We start from the raw sequence: 11,334 nt of genomic DNA on the forward strand, positions 1-11,334 counted from the left end.
AATAGTGGTATGTTTTCTCCACTAAAGCCTACCCAATACCAGTGCAGTACCCACAATATGGCTGTATATGGATTCTGATATATTGAAAAAAAAGTGAAATGAACAGTCCTCCATCCCTAATTTTTATGACAGTTTTCCTTTATAATGTTTGGGTGTGCCATTGTTTTTAATAGTTCTGTGGATAGGAATGAGTTAGGAAGTCAAATATTGACCCAACTAATCATTTATAAAGATTATAATTGGATACAGTTTCCTCTGTCTTAGGGATCTGGGGCAATTGTTTCTACATGTCAAGTTTGCACTCTATGTATATAATAAAAAGAAATACTGGTTCTTTTATTTCAGTTTTCTTCAACTTTGCTGCTCTTTTAAGTATTTTGTTCACAGCCTTTCGAGGCATTCCAACAATTTCTTTCCTTCCTTCCTTCCTTCCTTCCTTCCTTCCTTCCTTCCTTCCTTCCTTCCTTCCTTCCTTCCTTCCTTCCTTCCTTCCTTCCCTCCCTCCCTCCCTCCCTCCCTCCCTCCATTGTGTCAATATTCTTTACAGTTTTGTGTCTCCTGAATTGTGTTTACATTGTCCCTCATCTTAACTGGGTTAATGTGCTCCAGAAACTCCAGAAAGAGCAAAATGTTTCGTGGATTAGTTAAAAATGGATTTATATAAGCATACATCTGAATTCATTTCACTTAGGCAGCAGTTGCATATTTTATTCTATGAAAAAAAAAGCTGGAGGGAAAAAAAGTAAGTGGAAAAGCAAGAATTTCCATTACAGTCTCCATACAAGAAGTTAGAGCGATTTTATTTTTTTTTTAAAAAAAGTATAAGACCACCCAAGTCCATAATGACTGAGAGAAGAGTTTTGCCTTATAGCCTGCCAAAATAGCGTTTCTCTATTTTTTAATTAAACCATTCTTGAGAAAAACAAAGTGTGATGGGGCAAAACACGAAGTGCCAAGAGACCTTTTAATGGGTGAATTGCTGCATGAATCTGATTTAGAACCTCTGAATGCCCCTGTTCTCTCTGTTTCCTCTGCTAGTTTTTGCATATCTTGATGCAGTCAATAAAATAAATACTCCTGAAGGAATTAGCAGTAGCTCATTTACTGATAAAGCACCGTTTTTTTTTTCCTAGGTGTTTATCAGATGTCAATATCGGAAGCTGCCGTTCCTGGTGAGGAAGCTGGAAGAGTAAAAGCCAAAGATCCCGACATTGGAGAGAACGGTTTAGTAACTTATAACATCATTGATGGTGACGGTATAGAAGTGTTTGAAATCACAACTGATTATGAGACTCAGGAAGGAGTTGTGAAGCTTAAGAAGGTAAGAAATGCATTCCTTTCATTCCTCAATGGATAATACATACTTAACTTTCTTTCCATGCATCACGGAACATATAATAGCCATAGAATTATCACTCATGGTAAAGAAGAAAAAAAATCAGAGCAAAAGCAGTTTGGGATGATTTGTTTATGAAGCTATGATTAACTTCCGGCATCCCATTCTACTCTTACCTCTTAAGGCTTGGAGCCAGAATGAAAGGAAAGAGATTATAAAAATAAAAGTACTGGTGCATAGAAGCTGCTTAACATCATTTTAAAGTGAAGAAAAGTACATTATTCTTTTACTGATCCCCCTCTTGAGAAATCAACGCTGTTCCCTCTTCAAAGCAATACTGCATATTAACTTGGAAATAAATGAAGGGGATTGCCTTAGTTATAATGAAGCATTTATTTTCAAGTTGGCAAGACAGTGTGAATTTTCAGATAATGTGAAAATTACAAGGGGTTTCTTTTGTGTCTGCATGCTTTTTTTTTTCCTGAGGAAAACTTAATTTGGGCTGTCAGGATTCCTTCTGAATGCGGTCTCTGTTGATTGAAAGGAAGAAAGAAAGAGGGGAAAAAATAAAAGAAGGGTGGAAATAAAGCAGGCATGGGTTGATCAGGGCTGTGTTTCCGTCCTGCGGTTCAGCAAAAGCCACTTTTTGCTTCCAGCTCGCTATTCCAAAATTTATTTTTCTTTCGTTTCACAGCCAAGGTCACCAAGCTAAACACTGTATGCAAAATGGCAGTGGAAACAGCTCTACTCAACTTCTTTAAAACTAATGACTTTGCCAACATTGCAGAAGTGATTAGTGTTTACCAAAAGAATAGAAACTAATATTTGCAGCTCAGGGTTGAACTGTGGAGTCCTTAGTGCTCTCTGAGCTTGGCTGTTTTCTTTCAGATGTTTCATTATCCAACTAGTAATCAGTAATCAGTGATGTTACCTAGTTGGGTAATGAAATGTCTGCAAGAAAACAACCAAACTCAGAGAGCACCAAGGACTCCACTGATCAGTATTTCTATATTTGGGGGATTGTTCTACACAGTATTCAATCAGGGCCTTATAGCAACCTAACTATAGCAGTGAGGGTGCCATTTAAATTTCTAAAATCAATTATACAATTCCTAAAACCATCTCCAAAGCTATTTTGAGGTTCGGAATAAGAACCTTGTGGTCCAGCACGTATAGTTGAACCTATATCTTAATTAGATTGTGTTGAAGATTTTATCTTGGGTCCTGTATTAGCTCTTTTTATTGTTTTTCTGTTATCTGTTTTATCTTCTTTCCCCTCCCCTCTGTCAACTACCCAGAGTCATGTGTTTGAGTCTGAGGTATTTTCATTAGTTTGATTTGTATGTGGGTTAAAGAGATAAAATTAAAGAGAGACGGTTGGATGCAGTGGCCTAGAAACCAGGAGATTGTGAGTTCTAGTCCTGCCATGGGCATGAAAAAATGGCTGAGTGACATTGAGTCAGTCGCAGTTCTTCAGCCCAATTCTCTTCACAGGATTACTGTTGTGGGGAAAATAGGTGAAGAAAGGTGTATTGGTATATTTTCTGCCTTGAGTTGTATATGAAAAAGGTGGCATATTTTTTTAAAGATAGCATTTTGGAAATCTGTTAAAACTTTCCATTCTGTTGCTTGCCTATGTTCATCCATAATTCTTAAGGTGTATTTAGGTGGTTGGGTGCTTTGTCATTATTACATTTATATGCTAACAAATCTATTTTGACTTGGGCAGGTCAGAATAACTCACAATAATTATGCATGTTAGAGACCTACGTGCATATCTACGTATGTATGTAAATGGGAAATGTGAAGTACTCAATTGGGTATCTATATTTTAATTGGAAATGAGCCCAGACAGGAGCAACTAGATATCAGAATCTATAAACTGTTATAGAATGGAGCTCCCTGTTTTGCTATAAGAGCAATGCTATCAGTAATAGCTCTAGCACTTGGGAGCATTTAGACCAGGCATTATTAAACATGGGCATCCAGATTATAACTCCCCTCCTGGTACTTATGCCTTGAATAATATAAAAAAAATAGGAAATGTTACCATGGTTTAGTTAACAGTAGTGTCCATCTATACCACAGTTTTTCTTGTAATCTTAATAAGATCTCATTAATTCTTAAGGTTACAGGCTGGACCTTGGAGATGTAGAAATGGTCATAAAACATAAGATGCCCTTTAAGTTCATATTGTTCAATTCTACAGTTTTGAACATTGGTCAGTGAAGGAGTAATTTCAGTTCCCATTTTACCTATAAATCTGCATGATTCTAAAAGTTTTGTGATCTGACCTACCATATTACCTCAAACAAAGACGATCCTAAATTTATTTCTCTTCCCAGAAGCAAAGTAGGGAAGATACTATATTCTCAATGAATCTAAAATGATGTTCATATTTTAAAAGAATATTTTAAATATTGTTTAGGTAAAAAAATAAGCTTTTACAAAAATGATCCTGAAAGAAAGCAATGGCAAGCCACCTATATAATGCTGACCAAAAAAACCTCATGGATGGATGGATCCATGAAAGCAGTAAGGATTTACTCAACTCGAAGGAGGTTTATCTTTTATGTTGTTGTTGTTCGTAAAAAAAAAAAAAATATCCTCGGAATGATACCTCATATTTTCTTCTTTTCTTTTTGACTCCAGCAACTTGATTATGAAACCAAAAGAACCTACAGTCTGAAGGTGGAGGCAGCCAACATATATATTGACCCCAAATTCATCAGTAATGGGCCATTCAAGGATACGGTGACTGTGAAGATCAGTGTTGAGGATGCTGATGAGCCCCCCATGTTTTTAGCACCATTATACATCCTCGAAGTGGAAGAAAATGCGGGGCCGGGTGCTCCAGTTGGACGGGTACATGCCAAAGACCCTGATGCTAAAAACAGCCCTATAAGGTATGCTTATAACAGGCAACGATGGCTTAACATAAAAAATGCTGAAAATCCCATCAATAATAACTTAATCACTTGCAGTGTAATAATAATGCGAGGCACTATAGCAAGGGTCTTCAAACTTGGCAACTTTAAGACTTGTGGACTTCAACTCCCAGAATTCCTCAGCCAGCCCTGGCTGGCTGAGGAATTCTGGGAGTTGAAGTCCACAAGTCTTAAAGTTGTCAAGTTTGAAGACCTCTGCACTATAGGGAGGAGCAATTTTACTTTTTCCTCTTTAGTTACCAAGCATAGCAATTTCCAGGCATAGTTAGTAGTATGAATGTTAAGAAGAAGAAAAAAAATCTGATGATCCTGCACAAATGTTGTGCAGATACATAAAAGTAGCAGTGGGTGTGGTGCGCATTGACAACCTATACGGGGATATAGACATCTTTAATAATTATTTGTTATTTGCATACACAATCATGAAATTAAATATTTTAGCCTAGTGTACTCTCAATGCCATCATTGAAACAGTGTTCAGAAGCATTACAGATGCAACAGTCTCAAAAGTTGTGTTTTTCAAGGTACATATCAATCATAAGATCTCAAATGCATAAGAAAAGTCCACTTTCCAAAATCTCTTCTATTCCTGATACTGTGATGGAATGTAGTGGGCTGGATTCCCAGAAGAAAGGAGATGTATTCCAGAGAGATAAGAGAAACTGAGTTTAGATAGGTTATATGAGAGAAAGAGGGTGAAGATCGAAGACAGATCCTCCCTAATAGTTAGTGTAGAGGCAACGAAGATCTCAGCTTGGGAGAATCCCCACATGTCATTTTTGGCTTTGGGCCTGACATCAATCTTGACAGAGTAAACACTCTACTATCTGCATCTACTATATACTCTGTATATGATTAGGGAGGGGCTTTCTCTCACACAGCCCCATCTGGTCTCCATTGTCTCACTCCTTGGAATCCAGCCTACTACATTCCATCACAGATATATTGATCTAAGTAGCTGGAAAGGAAAGAACGGATATCTGGACCTCAGATTTTGTAAGATATATAATCCACCATTATTCAGCCAAGCATTAATAAGCTCATCTAGGAAGACATGTGAATCCAGCATACACTGCTCTTTGCAGCAACTAGAATTTCACTGTTGGAATGCAAGTAGTTAACTCCTAAATAAAAGATAAAGATTTCCCTGTCCAGTCAAGTCCTAAGGTGTGCACTCATCTCTGTTTTTTAGCCAAGGCAGCCAGTGTTGTCTGAAGACGGTTTTCCATGGTCATGTGACCAGCATATGCCAAAGGCGCATGGAAGGGTGTTACCTTCCCACCAAAGTGATACCTATTAATCTACTCGCATTTGCATGCTTTCATACTGCTAGGTGGGCAGGAGTTGAGGCAAGTAACGAGAGCTCACTCCATCATGCAGTATTCAGATCTTGAACCCAGTTCAGCTTTCCAGTTGACAAACTCAGCGTCTTTAACTGCTGAGCCATCGCTCCCCTCTAGCTCCTAAATAGGACAGAGCATTTGCAGCCAATGAGCTAGCACCATTGCAATAACTGGTCTGCTTTTAGCAATATATAATTATCAGTTTTAATATTAGCAATGTTAAAGCGATTCCAACTATTTTAAAATGACATTTGAAAAATATTAAAATAGATTCTGAATAAGAGCTCTTGAATAAGATATAACAAGGCAGCTGACAATTAAGTCACCCAGAAGAGTAGGGGAACCGTGACGTTGAATTATAACTCTCGGAGGCTCCAGCATAGTCAGTGTGAACAATGCTAGAACTGCAGTTCAAAATCGTCTGAACAAGCACACCATGGATGAGCTGATGAAAATCAGACCTTTGCATCAAGTTCTTTCCCAAACACTACAACATGAATTATACCTTCCAGAGACATTATTACATCATTGCTTGCTTTCATTTGGGATAAACAATGATAGAATATGTGACAAGAAAACACACCTAGTGGCACCAATGGAGCATGTGGAGAGAACACTACATAGGATACTACTTTTATGGGCAAATGGAGACCTACACAGTTGAGAGACCAGGATTTTACACTGTGGCTTCTTTGCCATTCTAGGTCACATATTAGAGGAACTGCTGAAGAAAGATATTTCTTCCACAGAGATACTTTCCTGCTGTGACTTAGAACTTTGCATCATGCAGGGTTCTAACATATGAACAGAGGCATGTCACATATTTATTCTGTATAAAGATCTTTGCTCATCTGGGATCCAAGTAAAATGTCTATGCCCACTGAATAGTTGAATAGCCTTACCTTTACAAATAGTCCCTACTACCAAAAGCAAAGAAAAACAAGACACATATTGCACTTTACTCATGGGTTGTTACTCCATGCTACTAAGAAAGAGCATAGTGTTTCCATTTAGAAGTGATCTAGTCATTCTAATTAATATTTTCATCTTGCTAAGCATGTTCCCACCAAGCTATTCTTATAGTAATCTGTGCTACACTGTTTGGGAGGCATTAAATGAACTGAGGACAATGAACAATTCTCTTCTAATAACTTCATTTGCATCCCCTTTTAGATATTCAATTGATCGTCACACTGACCTCGACAGATACTTCAGCATCAGTCCAGAAGATGGCTCAATTACAACCACAAAAAAACTGGATAGGGAAGAAATAGCCTGGCACAACATCTCCGTGTTAGCATCAGAAGTTCGTAAGTGTTCAAAAAACAACAAAAAAAAAAAACCCTGTTCTAGTATGCACAACAGTCCCCACTTTTGAAGAAACGAAAGGTGTTGGGATCCCAATATCTTTGGGACTGATATTTAACCTATGGTCACTTTCGTTTCAGATGAGATTTCACATTGGATCTGAGATAGAATAGAATAGAATAGAATAGAATAGAATAGAATAGAATAGAATAGAATAGAATGGACCTTGGAGGTCTTCTAGTCCAGCTCCCTGCTCAAGCAGGAGGTCCATACCATCTCATTCAGATGATTGTCCAGTCTCTTTTTAAAAACTTCCAGCGATGGAGCGCCTACAATTTCTGGGGGTAAGCTGTTCCATTGGTTGATTGTCTTTACTGTCAGGAAGTTTCTCCTTAATTCCAGATAACTTCTCTCCTTAATCAGCTTCCAAGCATTGTTTCTCATCCTTCCATCTGGTGCTTTGGTGATCAACTGACCCCCTCTGCCTTGTGGCAGCCCCTCAGATACTGGAATACTGCTATCATGTCTCCCCTATTTCTTCCTTTCTTTAGAGTAGCCAAACCCAAGTCCCGCAGCCATTCTTCGTACATTTTGGTCTCCAGGCCTTTGATCATCTTAGTTGCTCTTCTCTGAATTTTTTTCCAGTCTCTCAACATCTTTTTTGTGATATGATGCCCTTGGTTGGGTTATAGCTTGAAATAAAAAGGTAGAAGGCTGCTAAACTTGTCTACCTATAGGAATACAAATAGACCTTGACTTATGACCACAATGGATTCCAAAAATTCTGTTGCTAAGCAAAACAGTTAGGTCCCATTTTACTATCTTTCTTGCCACCGTTGTTAAGTAGATCACTGTAGTTGTTAAGTTAGTAATGCAGTTGCAAAATGAACCTAACTTCCTTATTGACTTTGCTTGTTAGAAGGGGACAAAATGACCCCAGGAGAAGATAGATCAGTCTCACCAGTGAATTCTGTCAAGTAATTATCACCTGACTACATGACCATGGATGTGAAGTGAAATTAGACAGGACTAAATTCCTATAATGCTTAACTTCATGCACATATATACAGGCATCTACGCATACCTACATCATGGCCACTCAAACCAATCTTAGATGGGGAATCATGCATTTCAAAAACCGAAGCAATTTAAAAGAAAGTGATCCATTGTTTTCTATTAAGCCCATGCTTGATCAATATATTGCTCAATAACTCATTGCCACAAATTCATCTGGATTTCCACAGACCCAAGAGGAACAAAGAGGTAATTTCGGATAAAGCAACCTCAGCACACAATTGTTGACTGCTTGATAGAGCAGCCACTTAATCTTTTTATCCTGTAGCCGATCAATTTCTAGTTTTTGGTGGGGCAGGGAGAATAATGCTATGCTGATCATCAATCTATCCATCTCCAGTCAGCCAAAATGCACATCAAGTTATCCAATTCGTTAGTGTTCAGTTTCAACTGCACAATTTTAGGCTTTCTCTGGAACTGGAAGCTGTGTAACCAGAGATCCAGGATGTAGGTATCTGATGCATAAGTTTATTGTAAAAACCGCTATATATAAGGCATTAAGATAGAAACCCAGGCAACCCACGAGCATAAAAAGGACACTTGATTCATAGTTGAAGTCAGTGCTTAATCTTTGTACCTTTTGCTTCTGACCACAAAGTACAACGGGACTGAGGGTTTCTATTTTTGAGTGGGAGAAAGAGCTTCTACACCTGTCCCTTGTTATGGTGACAGAGTAGACTGATTTCATGCTGCTTCTTTCTGACCTTGCCAAACTAGAAAGCATGCCAATCGTAAAATATTAATGAGCAGAGCTTTAAAAAAATTATCCAATTTACATGGTGCATTAGTGAGAGGGTCTGATGATGCCGAACTCATTAATTCTGATAATATTTTACTAATCTTCTACTAATACCTAGAAAGTTGCTGGTCATGTTTATATTATATGTTGTTAGTTGCGAAGTCGTGTCCGACCCCTTGTGACCCCATGGACAATGTTCCTCCAGGCCTTCCTGTCCTCTACCACCTTCTGGAGTCCATTTAAGTTCACGGCTACTGCTTCAGTGACTCCATCCAGCCACCTCCTTCTCTGTCGTCCCCTTCTTCTATTGCCCTCAATCTTTCCCAGCATTAGGCCCTTCTCCAGTGAGTCCTTCCTTCTCATTAGGTGGCCAAAGTACTTGAGTTTCCACTTCAGGATCTGGCCTTCTAAAGAGCAGTCAGGGTTGATCTCCTCTAGGACTGACCGGTTTGATCGCCTGGCAGTCCAGGGGACTCGCAGGAGTCTTCTCTAGCTGTACCAAATATTCTATCTGTTGACCCTGTCAGTGCATGAACTCTCCTCTCCTCTCTCCTCTCCTCTTCTCCCCTCCCCTCTCTCCCCCATTTCCTGTTTTGTTTTGCTTTTGGCAGAAAGGGAGGCATTCATTTTGCCTTTCTGGGAGTTTTTCCTCTTCCACTGAGAAGAGAGTCTAATCACTTACTATCAACTGAAATCAATCATTTGAACAATATGGTTAACGAGCAGAGATATCTTAGTCCCAAACAGATCCAGGGTTGGGTGGGTTTTTTTCTGGCTTTCTGTACGCCAGGCTAATCCACACATTCAGTTAAGGATGTCACGTGAACAAAGTCATTGACAATCTGGGTATCCGAGTTATTGCTCCTGGGAGGATTACAAAAGAAAGTTGAGTAGGTCAAAGGCTGAGAAAGGGTCTACATGAGACATTTGAAGTAGAAAAAAAAAAAACCCCAAAACAGACCGACAACTTTGTGCTGTGTGCTATTATGTTTTCCTTCTCAATAACTATTGCAGATAATCGGCACCAGGAAGCCAAAGTTCCAGTAGCAATTAAAGTTCTTGACCTAAACGATAATGTCCCCAAGTTTAAGGAGCCCTATGAAGCTTTTCTATGTGAAAAACCCCAGACAAATAAGGTAAGCTTGTCCACTTTCTCTTTTCTTCCTCAAGATTGACCATTTTGGGTTCTCTGAGCAGCCCGAAAAAAAGGAGAAGCAGGAAAAATAGGCCAGGATTTCTGCTGGGTTTAAAGCAGTCAATGTAATGATGAGCATCTCTATTAAATCTGTCTAACTGGTTGGTAGTAGCAGTGGGAAGACTATTCTTACTATTGTTACTACAGGTAGTCTCCTACTTACAAAGGTTCATTTAGTGACCGTTTGAAATTACAATGGCACTGAAAAAAGTGACTTATGACTGTTTTTCAACCTTCGTAGCATCCCCAGGGTCACGTAATCAAAATTCAGACGTTTGGCAACTGACTCATATTTATGATGGTTGCAGTGCCCCGGGGTCATGTGATCAGTTTTTGTGACCTTCTGACAACCAAAGTCAATGGGGAAGCCTTTGACTTTGTTGTTGTTGTTAGTTGCGAAGTCATGTCCGACCCTTCGCGACCCCATGGACAACGTTCCTCCAGGTCTTCCTGTCCTCTGCCATCTTCTGGAGTCCATTTAAGTTCATGCCTCCTGCTTCAGTGACTCCATCCAGCCACCTCATTCTCTGTCGTCCCCTTCTTCTATTGCCCTCCATCTTTCCCAGCATTAGGCTCTTCTCCAGTGAGTCCTTCCTTCTCATTAGGTGGCCAAAGTACTTGAGACTTAACAAGTACTTAAGTCTTAACAACTTAGCAACAGAAATTTTGGGCTCAATTGTGGCCATTAAGTCGAGAACTGCCTATATTGAACTTCTCTGAAACCCTATTGTTACTGCCTTCTTATCCTAAAACATGAGTGATTTAGAAGGTGCTTTGATGGAAATTTTATTCTACATAGCAGATCCCAACATGCAAAGTCTAAAAGTTGAGGCTGGGAGGGGAGATTACAAATGCATACTGATAAGTGCCTTTCTTTTCAGCCACTAATTACAATTTTCGCAGAGGACAAAGATGATACAGCCAATGGGCCAAGATTCATCTACCATTTGCCACCTGAAATGATGCAGAAGCCCAATTTTACTCTTAGAGATAACCGAGGTTTGTACTTATATTCATTATATAGGATGGGAGGAAACTAATTATCCTTGCAGTAGCTTTTCTCCCCCTCATTAGCCATGACTGATTTTCTGCAGCAATGACTTAGCATGGGGGAGCGAGCTTCACCAAAATGCATAGGATGCGGTAAAATGCAACTAAAAACCTTAAAAATGACTCTGGTGGGGGTTTTTTTTCACTAGAAGAATTCTTCTTGATAATTTCAACTGGGAGTTGAAAACCACATGTCTTAAACTTGCCAAGGCTGAGAAACACTAATAAAGGAGAATATTTAATAATAATAATAATAATAATAATAATAATAATAATAATAATAATAATAATAATAATAATAATAATAATAATAATAATAATAATAATAATAATAATAATAA

General features: G+C 38.8%; 1 protein-coding gene across 1 annotated transcript in view; it reads left to right on the forward strand.

Moving 5' to 3' along the window:
* CDH11 (cadherin 11) overlaps positions 1 to 11,334 on the forward strand; it is a 61,036-nt gene that overhangs the window by 38,741 nt on the left and 10,961 nt on the right. The window contains exons 6-10 of the mRNA XM_015815963.1: positions 1,134 to 1,321; positions 3,989 to 4,242; positions 6,801 to 6,937; positions 9,763 to 9,884; positions 10,825 to 10,942. Of these exons, the coding sequence (XP_015671449.1) occupies positions 1,134 to 1,321; positions 3,989 to 4,242; positions 6,801 to 6,937; positions 9,763 to 9,884; positions 10,825 to 10,942 (819 nt within the window). The remainder of the gene's footprint in view (positions 1 to 1,133; positions 1,322 to 3,988; positions 4,243 to 6,800; positions 6,938 to 9,762; positions 9,885 to 10,824; positions 10,943 to 11,334) is intronic.

Source organism: Protobothrops mucrosquamatus, unplaced genomic scaffold (genome assembly GCF_001527695.2).
Source record: "Protobothrops mucrosquamatus isolate PMUCROS unplaced genomic scaffold, P.Mucros_1.0 scaffold389, whole genome shotgun sequence".
Taxonomy (NCBI): Eukaryota; Metazoa; Chordata; class Lepidosauria; order Squamata; family Viperidae; genus Protobothrops; species Protobothrops mucrosquamatus.